The sequence below is a fragment of the Leptopilina heterotoma genome, unplaced genomic scaffold (genome assembly GCF_015476425.1).
Source record: "Leptopilina heterotoma isolate Lh14 unplaced genomic scaffold, ASM1547642v1 Lhet_168, whole genome shotgun sequence".
Taxonomy (NCBI): Eukaryota; Metazoa; Arthropoda; class Insecta; order Hymenoptera; family Figitidae; genus Leptopilina; species Leptopilina heterotoma.
Window position 1 is genome coordinate 984,116 of NW_025110884.1, and position 21,922 is coordinate 1,006,037.

Consider the following 21,922-nt stretch of genomic DNA (forward strand, 5'->3'; position numbering starts at 1 on the left):
CATTCGCAGTGAGGATGTCACCCTTATAGTGCCAAGAGGACTTGCCAGCATCACGCCATGCATCATTCTCATATCGTTATATCGATCTACTATCACTGCAAGATCATGATTTATTGAGACGAGTTTCACTCCCATGAAATGTCTTAATCTGCATTTACAGTTGCGCGCACGATTTTTTTCTGTATTTATTTATTTTGCCATCTTAGAAGAAATATTGCATATTATTGTTTCGCAAAGGGTTCTGTTATCTTTTTGCCCAGGGGAAAAATATTTCCCACGTTTCAATTTTTTTTTTTTAATTTTATCATTTAGAATCAAGTCTCGTTGTGTCATCTTGATCGGATATCAAAAATATTGTTTCACGAAGTAAGTCCCTTGTATTTGTCCCCGATCACTAATGTCTTTATTTTCACGATTACTTTTATAGACTCTGCTCTCTTCTTGTTCTTTGTAAGTGCGGATTGCATTTATGGTGGATTTTTTTTTTTTTTGCTTTTCCTTCATCTTCAGATGAAAGCGAGTTGATCTTCTTCGTTTTCTTTTTTTTCTCCTTTGGCAGTAGTCTCTAGGGTTTGCCTTTCTCTTAAGTGGAATCACGTAAAGTACTTTGGCAGATCGTAAAAGTGCGAACCGATTTCTCGATCGTTTATTATCGATTTTCAACTTGAAGCGCAACTTGAAGGATTTTCCCAGGTTTGTTAACATTTTATTCCCCTGTGCTTTATTGTACAACACTTTTATTTATTTCTTCTTGTTTCCTCCTTCTCGTCCACCAAATACAGAAATTAAATGTCACAAAAAAATTATCGATTGAAATTATGATTTTTCTTCAATTATCGTTTTTTGTGTTTTATTTTCTCTAGTTTATTTAGTTCTATGAGAATTCAGAATTGCCGCTGGTCAGGAAAATCAAGAAAAAGTCAGAAAATAATTGAATTTTTGCGAAGAATTTTACTATTTATAAAAATAATTGAATATTGTTCTCGAAGAATTGATTAAAATTTTAGAAAAATGAATGAAATTTATGATAATATTTGAAAATTTTAATTTTTTCGAAGAATTCTATTCGAATTGTTTTGAAAAGAATTGAATTTCTGCGCAAAGGATTTTACTATTTATAAAAAATGATTGAATTATTGCGAAGAATTTTAATATTTATAAAAATATTTGAAATGTTTCGAAGAATTTATTAAAATTTTAAGAAATAATTAAATTGTTATGAAGAGTTTTATAGAAATTGCATTGAAAATAATTTAATTTTTATATAGAATTTTTTAAAAATATTTTGAGAATAATTAAATTATTTCTAGAGAAGTAATTGAAATTTTATGAAAATATTTAAAAGTACTTAAATTCATTCGAGGAATTCAATTGAAATTGTTTTGAAAATAATTGAATTTTTTTAAAGATTTTACTATTTAAACAAATAATTGAATTTGGATTTATTATTTATTATTCGAACACAATAATTTCCTTTATAAATATTTTAAATATTTAATTATTATTATTTTTCAATAGGAATTAAGATTTTCAAAAATATCAAATTAAAACCTTTTTGAATTTAATCAACTTTAAAAATATTGTCATAAAACATAAAGATAAAATTATGTATTAAAGATAATTGAAATTCTGCGATGAGTTTTATTATTTCTGAAATTAATTGAATTATTGAGAAGAAACTTATAAAAAATTTGTAAATATTTGAATTCCTGTGAGAAATTTTTATTATTTATGAAAATAATTAAATGTTTGCGTACAATTTTCTTAAAATTATTTTTAAATAATAATTGAATTCTTATTTGGTTAATTTTATTAAAATAGTATATATTGACAATCATTGAAATGAGGAAAATTTTTGATATTAATTGAAATTTTGATAAGAATTTTATTAAAATTTTTGAAAATAATTGAATTTTGAAGAATTTTTTAATTTTTAAAGATAATAATTTAAATTTTGAAGAGAATTTAAAAAAAATTTTGAACATAATTGATTTTTTTGAAGAATTTTGTTACTTTTGAAAATAATGGAATTTCTGCAATTATTTGTAACTTCTTTAAAATTCAATTTTTTTTGTGTTTTTAAATATAATTCTTCTATAAATCCATTATTTTTAATAATTAATTAAATATATATTGACAAATTTAACTAATTTTTGAAGATTTTGAATTATTAAAATTTTCCAAAAATCTAAGTTCATTAAAATTTCTAATTAAATTCATTCAACGTTGAAATTTTATAAAATTTCAAATACTAACCGTTTGAAGTTATAAAAATTATAAAGGCAACTTTTTTAAAATTGAATTAATTTTGAAATATTTAAGTAAAATTATTCATTCAATAATTAATTTATTTTATGATAGTTGTTCAAGATTTAAGTTATTTAAAAAGAATTTTTTTTTTTAGAAATTGAAAAAATTGAAGGTTTTGTATTAGAATTCGTGGTAATGAGTCAAACAAAAAAGACACAAAAATTCGAAATATAGAATTATTATAATTATAATACTACTAAAAGATATATTGCAATTCATATTTTATTTTTATAAAAAGAAATTCGAATTAAAAATTTTTATGTTCTATTATTTTTAAAATTGCTAATTTTATTTTAAAAAAAGTGAGGGAGAAGTTAAAATCATAAACTTCACCTTCAAAAAAAAAAGTTTATGTTTTATTTTTCCAGAAAAGAAATTAATAGTATTTTTCCTAACAAAGTCCGCATACATGCATCAAATATGGATGAAATTTCGCTTTTTAATATTTGATTTTCGTCGGGCTTTTTGTTTTTTTTTATTGTTGTTATTATTATTATTAATCCAACTCGCCATTCGCTTCAATTTGCACGAGTGACTCGACGTTTCGACTTTCAACAATACGAATACAGGTGGGAATGGTATGATGGTGAAAAATCATTTTTAAACTCCGAACGACTATCGTTGTTTGATTAGGAAGGATTCATTCGAGAATTAAAAAATGACCGACAAAAATACAAGTTAAATTAAAGAGAGTTTAATTAACACAGAAAAAAATGCTTTCCACGTGGTAGAGAAAAAAAAATTATTTTCTAAAAATAGGAAATAATAGTAATAATGATAATTACAATAATGATAAATAATAATAATAAATAGTAATAATAAAAAATGGTAGAAAAGGTATTTTTATTTTTTTCCTTTGAAAGCCTGTTTATACTGCAAATAAATAAATAAATAAATACTAATACATAATAGTAAAAATGGTACAAAAAGGCATTTTATTTTCCCTTCGTAAATCTGTTTATATTGTAAATAATTTTTTTATTAATTTATTTAAAATCTTAATGAAACAGTCCCTTTTAAATTAATTAATAATAATATACTACAAAATTATAATAAAAATAATTGTCCCGTTTATTTTTGAAATAAAAAAAGAGTAGTAAAAAATAATATAATAAAAATAGTGGATTTTGTATATAAATATTAAAACAATGTTATAATAATATTATTTTATAAATAGATAATTTTCAAAGAGGAATCTAATTTTTTTTGTTTTTTTGAAGCGGCTTTTTTATCACTGAAGAAATGCATCTGCGGGTTTAATTTAACGGGAGATATATTTTTTGATAGGTTAAATTTAAGGTTACATTCGTTTGATTCAGTGAAGAAAATTAGCAGCCCTTCAAAATTCTAAACCGGCGTTTCTAATCTATGACATCCGACAAAGTATTCATTTTAAAAGCGAAATGAAAGACATGGCTATTTAGCGGGCAAATGAGACTTTAATAATGCTTCATCCACATGGCTTTTTTTGAAAGCACAAAATTAGACTTATATATGTTATAAATCCGCGTTGAGAATTGAGTTAGCAATTAATTTCGATTTAGCGAAACAGCAACAGTCGACAGGATAATTATATATATATACAGGTCCAGATTATTAGACGATTTCCTTGTTTCTTTCATAAAAGGCGATATCTTTTTTTACCCCCATTTTTTTGATCTACTTTTTGCTCGTTTCTATTTTTTGGTATTTTTATTTTTCTCTGCTTTTATTTTAATCTATTTTTAATTTTTATTTTAATCCATTTTCTATTTTATCTGTTTTAACTTTTTTGCATTTTTAATTTTTGTTCATTTTTTGTTTCTGTCTATTTTTAATTTAATTATTCTTTATTTTTTCTAGTTTTATTTTTTATCCATTTTTTAGATTGTATATTTTTATTTTTTATTTTATCTATTTTTATTTTTTCATTTTTTATTTTATTAATTTTTTTACATTTTTTCTTTTTACTCATTTTTAATTTAACTGTTCTTTATTTTATCCACTTTATATTTTGTATATTTCTATTTTTTATCTATTTGTATTTTTTTCCATTTTTTATTTTTTTCCATTGTTTTATTTTACTCATTTTTTACCATTATCTATTTTTATTTTTTCCATCTTTTGATGTATACATTTTTTATTTTCGTAAATTTTTTATTTTATCTATTATTACTTTCATCTCGCAGTCAAAAAAAAAAAAAAATTCTACACAATTTTACTAGAATGATTCTCCGTAAAATCTAGTGAATATTTTATAGAATCTCTCTAGAAAATTTGAGTAGAATTTCTACATGAATTCTATTTTCTATTTGGTACAAATTTACAAAATTATATATTATTAACATTATTAATATTATTAATAACAATATTTAACAATACTATTAAATGATTATTATTTACTAATTAAGATTATTAATAAAAAAATATTATTATTAAAAATATTAATATCGTAGGATTAATTAAATTTTTCTTTTTTTGAATTTCGCGCCAATATAGTTCACTAAACTGCCGCCTAGACGGCATGAAAATTCTCTCACAAACGAAGTTTAGCGAATAGAAAAAATTAATCACGGTGGCGATAAAGAATAGTTTTATGTTTTAATTTGTAATTTCTAATTTGGAATTTGTAATTTAAAATTTATAATTAAAAAAATATTTCTCGATAAAATCTCAATTCACTGATAAGAAATTAATTTAAAACTAATCTGTAACAAAGAAAGAAGCGGAAAAATAAATTTTGCTCGCAAAAGTGTTAAAAATTCAATTAATTTAGTTTTTTACTTTAAAAGATACAGAGAGAGAGAGGGAATCATTTACCTTGTCTCGACACTTTGGGGTCCTAATAAGGCCCATCAAATCCCTTTCTTTAAAGCAAAGGCCTCACGCCATTACTCGCTCCTTTTAGCTTTAGTCGATGAAATTTTTTTGCGACGGTTATCAAAAAGTCGAGTTAGACAATGTAATGGCGTTCGGAAGAAGGTAGGAAAGGAGCCTTAATAGTAAGGGAGTTCATTAATTATCAAAACTGAAGGGGCTTCCTTTACTCTCCCTCCCTCCCTTTCTCTCTCTCTCTCTTTTCCACTTACAATGGGTCGCTGTCTTCAAAATCTCGATCCAAACTATTATACTCGATTGCTATCTAAATTGGGCGCGATATATTCCCGATGATCAAATTTTTTGTGACTATTTTCTTTTTTGCTCTTCCTTTTTTTTTGCTTTTATTATAATTCACATCGCCCATCAATAATTTATAAAGAGAACGCTATATACTTTACGGCAATGATGCTACAAATGATGACAGAAAAAAATTGTTCCATTCTTAAGTAGCCTTGTTATGTCGCATATTAGAGCTCTTAAAATATTCAAAGTCAAAAAACCGGATTTTTGAGCGAAGCAATTTATATATTTTTGATACAATGACAAGAGGGGAAAAAAATTGTTTCCCAATTTTTTATTTCTTTCGATATTTGTTCGAAAAATTGTTTCTCAACTTTTTATTTTTTTTTCAATATATTTGTTCGAAAAATTGTTTCTCAACTTTTTATTTCTTTCAATTTTTGTTTGAAAAATTGTTTTTTAACCAATTTTGGGAAAAAAAAATACTATTCCAATTCAGGAATTATTTTAGATTTTTGTCAATTATGAAAATTTAAAAAAAAAAGTGAATACCATTTTGGTTGACTTAAATAAATATTTGTTACAAATAAATATTTATTTTACGTAATTTAGGAACTTTATATACTTAAATAAACAAATAAAATAAAATAGAATTTGTTTCAAGCAAATATTTATTTGATAATAGACAAGTAATTGTTTATCAAATAAATTTTTCCAATTATTTTCAAAATTTTTAAAACATGCTTTCTTCAAAAAAATTCAATTATTTTTATAAATAATAAAATTCTTCAAAAAAATTTAATTATTTTCATAAATAATAAAATTCTTCAAAAAAAGATTATTTTCATAAATAATAATATTCTTCTCAGGAATTCAATTATTTTAAACAGTTTTAATGAAATTCGTTGCAAGAATTCTATTACCTTCATTTGTAATTAAATTTCTCTAAAGAAACCAAATATTTTCAACATTTTTAAACGATACGTTCTATAAAAAAATTCAATTATTTTAATAAATAATCAAATTCTTCAAAAAAATTCAATTATTTTCATAAATAATAAAATTTTTCAAGAAAATTCAATTATTTTCATAAATAATAATATTCTTCTCAGGAATTCAATTATTTTAAACAGTTTTAATAAAATTAGTTTGTAGAATTCAATTATTATCAATAAATTACAAATTCTTTTTAAAAAATCAATTATTTTTAACAATTTCAATAAAATTTGTTTATAAGAATTAAATTACTTTCATTTGTAATCAAATTTCTCGAAAGAAACCCAAAATTTTTAAACGAAACATTCTTTAAAAAAAATATAATTATTTTTACAAATAATAAAATCTTTCAAAAGAATTCCATTATTACACATAAACAATATTCTTCTGAGAAATTCAAAAATTTTAATAATTTTTGTTGTAAGAATTAAATTATTTTCATAAATAAGAAAATTATTCGCAGGATTTCAATTATTTTTTATTTTAATACAATTTTAAATAAATTCCTCGAAAAATACAATTAATTCTTAAAAATTTCATAAAAATTCTTCGAAATAATTCAATTATTGTCAAAAAAAAAAAAAAAATTGGATTTAATTTGTTTATTACAATCTAATAATTATTCTTAAAACATATCTAATTAAATTTCTGGGAAGAATTTAATTATTATAAAATATTTCAATGGAATTCTTTGTAAAAATTCAAGTGTTTAAAAAATTTTTTGATAAAGTTCTTTATATAAGAATTAAGTTATTCAATAAAATATTTATTTTTGCCTTTATATAATTGAATTTTCGTTGAATTTTCTGAGAAGAATTGATTTAAAATTGAATTTCAGTTAAAACTTTAAATAACATATCAATTATTTAAAAAGATGTTTATAAAATTCTTCGCAAGAATTCAATTATTTAAAAAAAATGGAATAAAGTTCTTTGCAAGAATTTAATTACTTTTATAATTTATTAAACTTTTCCCCAGGAATTCAATTATTTTTCAAAATTTTAATAATATTCCTTTGGAGCGCGTCACATATTTATTTGAATCAAATAATTTCCATTTAAATCATGAAAATTTTATTGGGACCAATAAATTAAATAATTAATTAAATAATTTCTGTATTTAAAGCGAATTCCATTTTGATTGACTGAAATAAATATTTGTTACAAAAAAATATTTATTTACGTAATTTAGGAACTTTATATATTTAAATAAATAAATTAAATAGTAATAGTAAATAAAATAATGATAATAATAAAATTATTAAGTTAAATAATATTTGCCTCAAGTAAATAATTATTTGATAATAGAAATAATAAATGGTTTATCGCCCATTTGTATATCTAAATAAATAAATCGTTTATGAAATAAATTTTCCTCCACTGAATCAATAGTTTGATTGAAACAAGAATTGACAAAAATATATGTCAAAAGAAGCCGCACGCAACACTATAAGTGAAAAGTTCTTAGCGGCATTTTAAAATTGTTCTTATCGACGATCGATTCTCTCTTTCTCGATCGATATCCAAGTGAATCAAGATGAGATCTCAGGTGAAGCCGAAAGCGTAAAGAGCTTCAGATCTCATCTCATCGGAAAGCGGTCCTATTGTTCTTCTTCGGGGGGCCACGCCTCGTGTCTGTAATTACAGACAGGTCTCTCCCGTACAAGAAGGGAGGGGAGAGAGAGAGAGCGCCCGTTCTTTTGATGCCTTGTTATAAAAGCCGATCCTAGAAAATGAAAGGAAGGGATGATGACTTTCGGCAAAATCGCGGTCTGGAATTAAAGATGCTTGATAAGATCCATCTAAACGTGCAAATAAAAAATCTTTATCTCTTCCCTGTAATTAACCATATTGAAAAAAGAGAGAAACTTTAAACAAGAGAGAAAATAAAAATTGAACCTTCCATCTCAAGAAGATTACAATTGTTTAGCATATCATCTTCAAGAACTATATTCACTTCATTCTGCACTGACAATTTTTAATAATAAAAATAATAATAATTTATTTATTATTTATTATTAATATTCTTTATTTTCATTTATTATTTTATTTATTTATTATTATTATTATTTAATACTAATAATAAAGGAATAAATTTTGTATTTTTACACATTTTTTATTTTTGCTTTACTTTTATTTTATTAATTTGATTGTTTTTAATAATAGTGTTATTATTTATTCATTTTATTATACCTAAGGAGCAAATAATTTTAAGATTATGTTTTTATATTGCTAACACGAACCATTATTTGAACTAACTCCAAAAGACTGCAATTTTTAAATATTTCCGTTGAGAGTTAAAATTCAACTCCCTTTACAATGTAGAATATTGTATGAGAACAATGAAGCATTTAAAATTTTTTTAAAAATTTTTTTCGTTTAAAGAAGAAAAAAGTCGAAAATTTTTGTGATTTTTGAAAAGAAATAGAGAGAGAGAGAGAGATTTTTTTGAAAATTTTGAAAAACCGAAATTCATATATTGATTAAAAATTATAAGGCTCTTGGAGATAATTACAGGATTTCTTTGATGTTACAAAGGACTTTGAAAACAGAAAAAGATCAAAAACTTACGATATGGGTTCTACACGCACAAGTGATGGGACTATACATAAAATTTCAGGCATCAAAATTTAATTATATAACGTCGAGAATTACAAGGTAGAATTTCGTTTCTAATTCTTGTCTATTCGTAAAATTGGCAGTATCATGTCTCCTTCTACAGGACTACTTTTTAATTTCGCAACACAGTAATTAAAGAATTAATATATTATCAAACTTAATTTATTAATTTAATTTTTATTTATTAATTTAATATTAATATTAACAAATTCATTTAATTATTATTTATTAACAAATTAATGGGCTGAGACTTAAATAAATAAATTAAAAATTATTCTCAAAAATTCTTCGAAACATTCTTCGAAAGAATTTATTAACAGTTAAAATTTTTTAGTAAGACATTCTTTAAAAAAAGTTTAATAAAATTCTTCGCAAGAATTCAATTATTTTCATAATTGAATTTTATATTAAATTTTATATTAAATAATAATATTCTTTTACAAGAATTCAATTATTTTTAAAAATTTTAATAAAATTTGTTACAAAAATACAATTATTTTCAATATCTTCTATTTTAATAAAATTTCTGAAAATAATTCAATTACTTAAAAAAAATTTATAAAACTCTCTCAAAAAATTCAATTATTTTTAATAATTTTAAAAAAATTTGGTAAATAAGAATTAAATTATTTTCAATTATGATTAAATTCCTCGAATTTAAAAAAAATTTCAAACGCAACGTTCGTCACAAAAATTCAATTCTTTTTACAAATAATAAAATTCTTCAGAAAGATTCAATTATTTTCAAAAAAATTTGATTATTTCCTTAGAAAGAATGTAATATTAAGAAATAATCAATTATTCCATTCATTATTTATATTTTTATTTAAATAATAAAATTCTCCTAAAACTTTCTAGTACTATGAATTGATTAAAAAATGAATGCGAATTGAAATTTTAAATATTAGTTGAAATTTAGAAGCGTTACAGCTTCAATTAAATTATTTTTATTATTAATATATTTCTTATTAGAAATTCAATTATTTTAAAAAAATTTTAATAAAATTCGTTACACTAATTCAATTTTTTTTATAAAGTAATAAAACTCATTGTAGGTTTTCAATTATTTTTAATACAATTATTTTAAATATAAATTCATGGAAAAATGCAACAATTCTTTAAAATTTTATTAAATTTCTTCGTAAGAATTTAATTATTTAAAAAAAATTTTGATTTAATTTGTTTATTAGAAATTCATCATTATTTTCAATAAGTTTTTTAATTAAATTTCTTAAAAGAATTTAATTATTTTCAAAAATTTCAATGGAATTCTTTGTAAGAATTCAAGTATTTAAAAATTTTTTGATATAGTTCTTTATATAAGAATTTAATTATTCTATTAAAATATATACTTTTGCCATTAAATAACTGAAATTGCGTAGAATTTTCTGAGAAGAATTGATGTAAAATTGAATTTCAGTTAAAGCTTTAAATAATAATTTTACACCAAAGTCAATTATTTAAAAAGATGTTTATAAAATTGTTTGCAAGAATTTAATTATTTTAAAAAAATGTAATAAAGTTCTGCGCAAAAATTTAATTATTTTCACAATTATTAAGATTGTTCTCAGGAATTAAATTTTTTCATAACGTAATAAAACTCATTGCAGTATTTCAATTATTTTTAATACAATTATTTTAAAAATCAATTTATGGAAAAATGCAACAATTCTTTAAAACTTTATTAAAATTCTTCGTAAGAATTCAATTATTTAAAAAAAAATTTTTGATTTAATTTGTTTATTAGAAATTAATCATTATTTTCAATACATTTTTTAATTAAATTTCTTGAAAAAATTTAATTATTTTCAAAAATTTTAATGAAATTATTCGTAAGAATTCAATTATTTAAAAAAATTTAAAAATCTTACTTTTCAGTCAAAAAATATTTACCTTCATTCAAAAAATTCTCACTTTGATCTAAAAAATTTTCATTTTAATTACGCAAAAAACATTTTCACATACTTCATCCGAAAAATTTTTACATACTTTTAAATTCATCTAAAATTTTTTTGCTCTTAGTTTCATAAAAAAAATATTATTTTCTATTTCACAAAAAAAAAAATTTCACTTTAAATTATACTTATTATTATTATTATTATTTAATATTTATTATTATTTTATTATAATATTATTTTCACTTTCAAACAAAAGATTTTCACTTTCACCAAAAAATCTTCACGTCCACTCAAAAAATTCTCACTTTCAATCAGAAAATTTTGGGTGACATTGAAAGTGATAATTTTTTTTATGAAAGTGGAAATTTTTTGAGAGAAAGTGAAAGTTACAGAATTGAAAATAAAAAAATCATTGAACATTATTTATAGGTTTTTCATTTTTGAATATTAGATTTGTGACAAAAATAAAAATGTTATCAAAAAAAAAAAAAAAAAAAAAAAAAAATTAGGGACCATTTCAGTTGCGTCTCTATCAGTTGGATGGTGAATATAAGTTCAAAGATCAGAATTTATACGACTGGACTAGTAATTGGTTTGAGCCTTTGCTCGTATGTGGAAGCATCGAAAGTTAATATGAGACGCGTTTACGATGGCAAAAAACTATCGAATGAAATTTGAGAAGAGCTTACTAGCTTAGCTGCCTACTGACGATAGTTGATAGGGTATATTGGCGGCGGATGATCAAACGACAAAAAACCATAAGGGCTTAAAAATCGTCATTTTTTTTTTTTTTTTTTTTTTTTTTTTTTTTTTGAAGTATATTATTCAAAGGTTGCTAAGAATGAGTTTTCAGGTGTTTCATATTATAGCGCAGCTACTGGTCCATTTGACTGTTAAGAAGTCGAGCATAGGTCAGGGTAACTTGATATTTTGAAGCCGCGTTTTTTACTCTTACAAGGGCTTCTGCAATTTTTTTCGACACCCGAGAGCAAAGCTTCTTGGAAAAACAGGATTTTACATTTTTCCATTAGGAGCTGTACTTTTTTTGTTATTTTAATTATTCTGCTTATATTTTTTTCTATTTAGAAATTTTTGTATTCTTTTATTTTTATTTTCTCCATTTCTTTTTTATTTATTTTATTTATTTTTTTGTTGTATTTTAGTTATTTTATCATTTGTTTGCTTCTTTTACTTTCCTTGTGGCGTCACGATTCTTTTTTTTCCTTTTTATTTATTTATTTAGTTTTCTATTTATATTTATTTCTTTTTCATTTACTTATTTAGTTTTCTATTTCTATTTATTTCTTTTTCATTTACTTATTTCTTTATTTTTTATTTCTTTTTTAATTTACTATTTCCTTATTTTGATTTCTTTTTCTATTTACTTATTTCCTTATTTTTATTTATTTTTCTATTTACTTATTTCCTTATTTTTATTTCTTTTTCTATTTACTTATTTCCTTACTTTTATTTCTTTTCCATTTACTTATTTCCTTACTTTTATTCCCTTTTTCATTCACTTTTTTCTATTAATTTTCTTCTTACGATTTTTTCCACTTAAATTTATACTTTATTAGAAAAAAGAGTAGAACCTTTTTTATGGATTTTCGATAACATATGTTACGGACTTGTAACTAAATTTTCGATAATGAAAATTGTTGAAACATTTTAATAACTCTGGAACTCGTTATTTTGAGATTAAAATAAATTTGAAAAAACGAAATCGTAACTTAAAAAATACAAAAGATTTTTAGTTCATGCTTTACGCTTTCGATTATTATAATAACAAAAATAGCACGTGCCATATGGTATATCGACTAATTTCAGGAAAACTTGTTTTAAAATTCGATTATCATAAAGTTTAGACTTAAGAGAAAAAAAAGAAGAAGAACCGATATTTCGATAAATAGTTGTATTACAATCGAAGTTTCCAATATGCCCTTTTGTTCAATAGTGAAACGCCCTTGTGAATCGGTTTTAGTTTTCTAAAAATGTGACTTACACTTTTTCCACTTTCCAATGTCATAACTTACCACTTGGGGTGTTATAGGTAACACCAAAACCTCTCTCTTTCTCGCTCATCCTCTTCTTCCATAGGAATTACATTTCCAGCCAGGTATATGCTATATAGAAGTTTGCAGGCGGTTCGCGGTTCACCGCCTCCAAAGGAGGTCCATGATTAGATGTCACATAAAGTATAGAAACGCTTTGTTTGACCTGCGAACCAATTTTCCAACGTCGAAAATACATCGTTTATGTCACATAAACATTCCGTCTCAATAGTATTTTTTATTTATTTTTTTTTTAACAGAAAAAGAAATCACTGTGTAGATTTTTATTGAGATAAAAAATCTAAATTCTCCTTTAATTATAATGTGGTGAAAATTTATTTTAAATCGAAATTTTATGCACCAGATGGACTTTCATTTTCTTTTTCTAATTTAAATATATTTTTATACATTATCTCAATTTTTACTTAAAAAATGATTTTTTTTCTTGTTTATTAAGATGAAAAAAAACCTTTGACTTTATAACAAAAATTTTATATTTAGTAATTTATTAATTAATAATTATTTTCAATAATTATTAAAATTTATTGAAATCCTGCGATAAGGAGAAATTTAATTATAATTGAAAATAATTTGAATTCTTAAGAACAAATAAATTATTTAAAATATTTGAATCATTTCAACAACTTTTATTAAAATTTTTTTAAATAATTGAATTCCTGAGAAAAATATTATTATTTATAAAAATAATTGAATTTTTTCAAAGAATGTAATCAATTTTTTAGTGAAATTTAAAATTTTTTTTAATGAATGTGAAAATTTTTTGAGTGAAAGCAAGAATTGTTTAGAGTCAATTTTTTTTTTGGACTGAAATTGACTGGAATAAAAAATTTATTTATTTATAATTTTAATATTGTAATATACTTAATTTACTAGCAACAATTCGCAGGCTAAATCGCGCGGCTAACTTTATAGGATAAAATTAGCAATTTTAAAAATAATAGGATTTAAAAATTTGTAATTCAAATTTTTGTTGAAAACACTAAAAAAAATCCAATTTTGGAAAAAATTACAAACAAATGCAAAAATTCAATTATTTTCAAAAATAGTACTCAAACATTTAATTATTTTTATAAATAATAACATTTTTTTTAAGAAATTCAATTATTTTCATAAAAAATAATTCAAAATTGCAGAAAATAATAATTGATTTGAAATGATGAAAATAATTTTGAAAAAGTTACTGTAATAATATTTTTATAATATAAAACAATGATTTTGTCACTCGGTCATTTTTAATTATTATAAAACATGAAGAAATCGATCACTCCGAGTCTTCGACTCGGAGCAATCGCTATCTTCATGTTTTATAAAAATATTCTTATAAGTTATTGAATTTAAAAAGATTTGAATTTAAAATTTTTGAAATTCTTAATTCCTATGGAAAAATAATATTGATTAGATATTTATTTTAAAAAAGTTATTTTTATATTTTGTTTTATTTGTTTCATTTCGAAAAATAGTAAAATTCAATTACAGACAAAAAATTAATTTAATAACAGTAAAAAAATAACAAAATTCTCTCAAAAATAAAGGATTCATTTCCATTTTAGCATAAGAGATAAAACTTGAATTGAAAAAAATCTTTCTCCCTGCATTTCAGCCACCCCAATTATAAACAGTTTTAACAAACAGCATGTATATATAAATATAAATGCTGAAAAATAATTGTACATCTCTAACTTGTTGGCTGGACCAAAAAGGATTTAATATTTATCTGCGATCCTTGAGGGCGTCCTACTTTCGAAAATAAAGTGAGCCTCCTCAAAAAACTACACACTCCTAATTATTTAATTGCACCTGTATCGTGAACCAACTCCCGTTCTTAATTACTTAAATCTGATAAACCTATAATTCCAATTAGCGCCTGTATCATGGTTATTCTTCCAAATAAAGCGTCCTTGTAACCATTTGCATATTGTTCTGGGTGGTCCAGAACCAAAAGTCTCTTACTTTTCATCAGATTGCGCGAACTATAATTCTCTTTATATATACCTTTTGGAATATTTTATCGACAAGTTTAAGACAAAAAAAATAATTCCTCCTTTTTTAATTTTAACACACTCGGAAATGTGATTTAAAAAAAATTAAAGTAACTTAAGATAAAGGATAAGTGCGAGTCATCATATAAAACATTCATTTTTAATTGACATAGATAAAGATAATGTGGAAATTTAATTACAGATTGATGACACCTTTAAAAGACGAAGACAAATAACAATAAAAATCCTCAACTTCTGAAATAATGAATTGCAGTTCATTTATTGCATCCTGAAAGTAATAAGTAATAAATATAAAAAATAAATATAAAAAATAAATAAAAAAATAAATAACAAAAAAATTAGAAAAAAATACTACATGAAAAAATCTTAATTTAAATGTTCACTTCTGATAAGAGTTCTATTTATTAAACTTAATTATTTTAATATTTAAATTTTAATATCTTGAAGAAATGAATTCACAAGGTCGCAAATAATAAAGATAAAGGTCACAAATTTACAAGCAAACGATGAATGAATTTTTTTCACTGAGTTTCGCATAGCAATTACGGTTGATAATGATTAATGAAATGTTTGTTCAGTCGCAAGGTTTTACAATTTATCAAAATAACGCCAACTTTTTAAGAAACAGTAAATTTTTTTCTTCAATTAAATAACAAAAAAAATCAGAAAATAACAATCGATAGTTGAAAATTTTGCTGTATTTTTTTTTTGCAAAATTATATATTTTTTTAATCAAATAATAGTTTTGTCCCATTTACTACTGAAATAAATAAATATTATAAAACTATAAAAAAAACAAGGATAAAATAATTATTCAAACAAAAAAAAATTTATGAAAAAAACAGATATTAAATAATAGATTAAATATTGTTATATTGATTTTACATAAGAAATAAAAACATAAACTTAAAATAACATTTCAAATTTTAAGAAACAGGAAAAACGGAAATTTACAAAAACGTAATTTTATAAATAAACGTCACTATTCTTTTTAGTATATAAATCGTGAGAAAATTTTAGTACAGCATCAATTTCAGGTTTAGTTTCCAAGAAGAGAACCAAAGATAAAGAAAGGTAATTGCACATAGAAGATAATTTTTCAAAAAAATAATATTTAAAAAAAATTACAAAATTCAAAACTTAATAAAATAAAATATAAATTTTTTAAAGTAATTAATTTTAAAAAATAGAAATTTTTTTTTAAAAATAGAAAATTTCTAGTATTTAATAAAATGAAATAATTAATAATTTTTTTTAAATTAGAAAATTTCTAGTATTTAATGAAATACACTTATAAATATTTTTTTTTTAAATTAGAAAATTTCTAGTATTTAATGAAATAAAATTATAAATCATTTATTAAATATTAAAAAATTGCTATTATTTAATGAAATAAAATTATAAATTGTAACATTAAACAAAAACTTTCAATTTTAAATGCAACAAATAATATTTAAGAGAAAAATGAGAAAATTTCGAATTTTTAATTAAATTTTATTTATTTAGATGAAATCTTACACACTTTTAATATTGTGCGTTGGAGTTTTATTGGTCATAGGGGTCAATAGCCAGCAATGTAGAAACCAAGGAGGACGGGTAATTTTTAAATTTCATCTACTTTCGGAATATTCTAAAAATTTATATTATTTGAATTTAGTTTATTATTTAATATTTTTTGTTCTTAAATTAAACATTAAAAAGAAACTATGTATTTTAATATTTTTTTTTATCTAAAATATAATTATGTTCTAAAATATAAAATTTAAAACAAAAATAAAAAGTAAATTATAATTTTTTAGTGTCGCAGTGACCAAGAATGCTGTCGGGGACTTCGATGCAATAATAGAAGTTGCGAGAGACGAAACGGAGGTGGAGGTGGTAACAATGGTGGTAACAATGGGGGTAATAATGGTGGTAACAATGGCGGTAACAATGGCGGTAACAATGGTGGTAATAATGGTGGTGATCGCGATTGCAGAAGAGAAGGCCAACGAGTAATAACAATTTTTTAATATAAATATATAATTAAAATTTCGGAATATTTAACACGAATAAATTAATATTTATTTTTTTTATTCGAAATATTAAAATTTTATATTAATTTTATTAAAAATTAATTAGCATTATGATTATTAGAAAATCATATTAGAAAATCAATTAATTAAGAAAAAAAAATTAGTTACCATTATAATTAATATTATAAAAAATTAGTTAACATTATAATTAATATTATAAAAAATCAATTAATATTATTAATAATATTTTAAAAAATTAATTTGTTTAATAATTAAATATAATTTTTCGATTAAAATTTGATTTTGAAAATTCTAGTGCCGGGAAGATCGGGAATGCTGCAGAAATTTGAGATGCAATCAAAGGAATAGAAATTGTGAGCGACGAAGGAACAATTAAAAATTCTTCCTTGTACACTAAAAACAGAGTGAATTCAAAGATCTCGAGTGGCCTGATAAATGATTAACAATATTCACTTATTTAATTTTTCCAAAACTCTATAAAAAGTATAAATGTATAACTGTTTAAATCTTCAATATTGTGGTATAAATAAAAAAAATATCTATTCAAGACAAAGTGTTTTCTTCAATTTAATTAGTTTTTAAATATAAAATAATCAAACATACATGGATTGTGACAACAATTTTTCCTCTAAAATTAATTTCAATTTTCTTTTATTTTTACACGAACGGCATAAGCCATTATGTATAAGCAAATAGTAAAACAATAAATTTCTCCAAAATTAATTTCAAATTTTTTTTACTTTTTCACAAGCGACCTAAATAAAAATATAAAAGCAAATAATAAAATAAAATTCATGATTAAATTAAAAAAAAAATTTTAAATAAAAAACTTTTTATCAAAATTAATTGTAATTTTCTTTTACTCTTTCATCACAAGCGACCTATGCAAAAATATAAAAGCAAATAATAAAACAATGTAAAATTAATGTTTAGTTTGAATAAACAATTTTTTAGAATGAAAATAAAAACTTTTCTCCAAAATTAATTTTAATTTTTCTTTTCATTTACACAAGTGACATAAATAAAAAAATATAAAAGCAAATAATAAAATAAGGTAAAATTCATTTTTAGATCGAATAACAAATTTTTTAGAATAGAAATGAAAATAAAAAAGCTTTTCACCAAAATTAATTTCAAATTTTTTTTTTACTTTTTCGTCACAAGCGTTATAAGCAAAAATATAAAACCAAATAATACAACATAGTAAAATGAATGCTTAATTTGAATAAAAAATTTTTTAGAATAAAAATAACAAACTTTTCTCCAAAATTAATTTTAATTTTCTTTTACTTTCACATGAGCTGCCTAAACAAAAATATAAAAATGAATAATAAAACAAGGTAAAATTAATGTTTAGTTTGAATAAGCAATTTTTTAGAATAAAAAAATCGTCTCCAAAATTAATTTTAATTTTAATTTTCTTTTACTTTTACACAAGCGACCTAAGCAAAAATATAAAAACATGCTTTTATTGTTTTTATTAATTTTTAGTGTGAATAAATATTTTCTAGAACAAAAATTAAAAATAATAATTACTAATTTCATACATAACTTTTAAAAAGGAATTTTAACTCATTAATTAATTAATTTTACGTTATTTATTTATTCTGAATTTTATGAAAACTAATTAATTAAATCGATAGATGGTCAAAATAGTTATGATTAATTTATAATCAATATTAAAGTAGCTTAATAATAAATTAACGGCCTAAAGTAATAATTGTTAATAGCGAAGTATCATAATTTTTAAATTGCAAAATAATAATTTTTAATAACAGACTAATATGAATTAGTAACAAATTTTTAATATTTCGTGCACTTTCCTTTACTATAATATTTCAATTAATTAATAATTACTTGAATAGAAAACAATTTTTAATCCAAATTAATTTAAAAAAAAAATTATGCCTCTATTGATTGTTTTAAAAAATGTTGCAATGTAGAAAAAAATTTAACACAGATGCAAAACAAGGAACGAGGAATTAAAATTTAATTATATTTTTTTTATATTCGTAATGATAAATTATTAAATAATCCATAATTAAATTTAAAAAATTTGAATTTATATTAATTTTATGAATTTTAATTTGTTTAAAAATAAATTTATTTAACATTTACAAATTTAAATTTATTTAAAAATGAATTTATTTAAAAATATATTTATTTGAAATCTACGAAAATAAATTTATTCGAAATTCACAAATTTTAATTTATTTAAAAATAAATTTATTCAAAGTTGATCTTCATAGTGTTTTTTAGCCTAAAGCTAGAAATTTTTGACAATTTCCTCAAGAAAATGTGTACTTTTTCTGTCGACTACAATTTTCTTGTTAAAAAAAAAAAAATTTAATTATTTACCTTCAATAATTTGTAACTAAAATAAATATCCACGACAATAAGTAAATAAAGATAACAAAAAAATATCAAGAAAAAAAATATAATATTCACATAAATTGAACTGAAAATTCGATAATAATCAATAAGATAATACAATAAAGATAAAAAGAAAGGTGCGAAAATATTCCACTTTTAAAAAGAGAGAAAATATTAGAAAAAGAGAGAGAGAAAAAATATTTCCTTTAAATAAACGTAAAGAAAACAGTAATATAAATAAATAAATAAAAGACACATTTTTTGTCAGTATATAAAAGGTGAGACATTTTTTAAAAAATTAAGTTACAAGTTCAACTCTTAACAGGACAACGGATCTGAACAATTAAAAGTAAGGTAATATTATTCAATAATGATTATTTAAAGATAATTTAAAGAAAAATTCTAAATAGTAAATTTCGAATTAAATACTCAATTTTTTATTTAGATGAAAACTTTCACCCTTGTGTTTTTGTGCATTGGGGTTTTTGTCTTAGCCGTCAATAGCCAAGAATGTGAGAATGAAGGAAGACGGGTAAGTTATTAATTACTTGAAACAAGAAGTATGTTTCTATTCTTTAGAAGAAATTAAAATTATGCAAAAAATCTAATTAATAAATTAATCATATTAATTTTTAGTGTGATCGGAATCGTCGATGCTGCGAAGGATTACGATGTAATAGAGACAGATGTGAAAGACGAGGTGGTGGCGGTGGGGATGATTGTAGACGAGACGGACAACGGGTAATACATTTTTTTATTATTTTAAAAAAAAGTTTTAAATAATTTGAGAGATAAAATTCGACCCCTTTTTTATTTACTTTATTTCATTTAATTTTTCTATTGTTATTAAATTATAATGAAAATTTGTTAAATTTTATTTAAAATTTAAATTTCTCTTAATTTAAAAAATTTTAATTAAATTAATTTTAAAAAATTATAAATTAAAAAATTCAATTAAAATTTTTTTAATTTTAATTAAAAATTATTTTTTTTTTAAATTTAGTGCCGTGACAATCGAGAATGCTGCGAAGGACTTCGATGTAATAGAGAAAGATGTGAAAGACGAGGTGGTGGTGGTGGGGATGATTGTAGACGAGATGGACAACGAGTAATACATTTTTTTATTATTTTAAAAAAAAGTTTTAAATAATTTAAGAGATAAAATTCGACCCCTTTTTTATTTACTTTATTTCAGTTAATTTTTCTATCGTAATTAAATTATAATGAAAATTTGTTAAATTTTATTTAAAATTTAAATATTTCTTAATTTTAAAAATTTTAATTAAATTGAATTAAAAAAAATTATAAATTCAAAAAATCAATTAAAAATTCTTCAATTTAAATTAAAAATCCATTTTTTTTAAAATTTAGTGCCGTGACAATCGCGAATGCTGCGAAGGACTTCGATGTAATAGAGACAGATGTGAAAGACGAGGTGGTGGCGGTGGGGATGATTGTAGACGAGACGGACAACGAGTAATAATTTTTTTTATTATTTTTAAAAAAAATTTTTCAATAATTTGAGAAATAAAATTCGACCCCATTTTTTATTTTCTTTATTTCATTTAATTTTTGCATTTTAATTCAATTATGATTGAAATTTGTTGAATTTTAATTAAAATTAAAAATTTTCTGAATTTAAACAATTTTGATTAAATTAAATTAAAGAAAATTAATTATTTTTTCAAATTTAGTGCCGTGAAAATCGTGAATGCTGCGAGGGACTACGATGCAATAGAGAAAGATGTGAAAGACGAGGTGGTGGCGGCGGTGACGATTGCCAACGAGAAGGACAACGAGTAATAAAAAATTTATTATTTAAAATATTTTATTAAAAATTAAATTTTTAAATTTTCTTTATTAAATTTTAGTGTCGCGATAATCGTGAATGCTGTGACAGACTTCGTTGCAACAGAGATAGATGTGAAAGACGAAGAGATTAACAAAATTTATTCCAATTCTACTTCATCTGTAATTGAACAGAAAATTATTAAGGACGAGAATGGACCAGAAAAATTAACATTTAATTTCCAAATTTTAAGTTTTCAAAAATATATCTAAAAATATATCTAATAAAATAAAAATGTGCAATAAATTTCATTCTTATTGAAATTTAAATATATGTAAACTGAATATTATAAACAATAAAGAGAGCAAAATAAAAAAAAATTTCTGATTGTAAATTTATTTTACCTTTAATACCTTTAATGAAAAGAATTTCCTACTTTCATAATATCAAAATAATATATTTATTGTTTAAATGCAATTAGCAATAAACAAAATTAAAAATTTTTTTTGGGTAAATTTTAAACAAATGTAGTTTTTTTAACAAATAATCACACAAAAATTTTATTCACTGCAATTGAAAACTTATTTTGTCACCTTTGAAACGCTTTTTTTAAAAAATTATTGTACGATAATTTTTAAGAAAGTTTTGTAATTAAAAACAATCAAAAAATAGACTGTTTTTTAAACAAAAAACGTGACTTTCTTAAAAATTATCGTACAATAATTTTTAAA

The 21,922-nt window shown here is 21.7% G+C and overlaps 2 protein-coding genes across 7 annotated transcripts; both read left to right on the plus strand.

Annotated features, from left to right (window-relative positions):
- Positions 1–558: 558 nt before the first annotated feature.
- LOC122499462 (trihydrophobin-like) lies at positions 559–17,458 on the plus strand. Of its 3 annotated transcripts, XM_043607838.1 has the most exons (6): positions 625–693; positions 15,175–15,267; positions 16,031–16,067; positions 16,500–16,589; positions 16,793–16,987; positions 17,325–17,458. In XM_043607838.1, the coding sequence occupies exons 4-6, from the start codon at positions 16,500–16,502 to the stop codon at positions 17,403–17,405; spliced, it is 366 nt and encodes a 121-aa protein (XP_043463773.1). In that variant the 5' UTR covers positions 625–693; positions 15,175–15,267; positions 16,031–16,067; the 3' UTR covers positions 17,406–17,458. The 3 variants fall into 3 exon arrangements, with proteins under 3 accessions (XP_043463772.1, XP_043463774.1, XP_043463773.1); XM_043607837.1 differs by lacking the exon at positions 15,175–15,267 and having other exon boundaries at positions 559–693; XM_043607839.1 differs by lacking the exons at positions 15,175–15,267; positions 16,031–16,067 and having other exon boundaries at positions 592–693.
- A 2,230-nt stretch (positions 17,459–19,688) lies between these two features.
- On the plus strand, positions 19,689–21,537 carry LOC122499464 (egg protein CP422-like). Of its 4 annotated transcripts, none has more exons than XM_043607841.1 (7): positions 19,689–19,756; positions 19,848–19,934; positions 20,039–20,143; positions 20,406–20,510; positions 20,774–20,878; positions 21,097–21,201; positions 21,274–21,491. In XM_043607841.1, the coding sequence occupies exons 2-7, from the start codon at positions 19,848–19,850 to the stop codon at positions 21,343–21,345; spliced, it is 579 nt and encodes a 192-aa protein (XP_043463776.1). In that variant the 5' UTR covers positions 19,689–19,756; the 3' UTR covers positions 21,346–21,491. The 4 variants fall into 4 exon arrangements, with proteins under 4 accessions (XP_043463776.1, XP_043463777.1, XP_043463778.1 ...); XM_043607840.1 differs by having other exon boundaries at positions 19,697–19,751; positions 21,274–21,537; XM_043607842.1 differs by lacking the exon at positions 20,774–20,878.
- The last annotated feature ends 385 nt before the right edge of the window (positions 21,538–21,922 follow it).

What these genes read in the sequence shown, in the direction of transcription:
- LOC122499462 (XM_043607837.1), top strand. Translation starts at nt 16,500, where the DNA reads ATGAAATCTTACACACTTTTAATATTGTGCGTTGGAGTTTTATTGGTC. An exon ending in GTAGAAACCAAGGAGGACGG is followed by an intron (nt 16,590 to 16,792) that starts GTAATTTTTAAA and finishes ATAATTTTTTAG; the next exon opens with TGTCGCAGTGACCAAGAATG. An exon ending in GCAGAAGAGAAGGCCAACGA is followed by an intron (nt 16,988 to 17,324) that starts GTAATAACAATT and finishes TGAAAATTCTAG; the next exon opens with TGCCGGGAAGATCGGGAATG.
- LOC122499464 (XM_043607840.1), top strand. An exon ending in GTAGACGAGACGGACAACGA is followed by an intron (nt 20,879 to 21,096) that starts GTAATAATTTTT and finishes TTTCAAATTTAG; the next exon opens with TGCCGTGAAAATCGTGAATG. An exon ending in GCCAACGAGAAGGACAACGA is followed by an intron (nt 21,202 to 21,273) that starts GTAATAAAAAAT and finishes ATTAAATTTTAG; the next exon opens with TGTCGCGATAATCGTGAATG.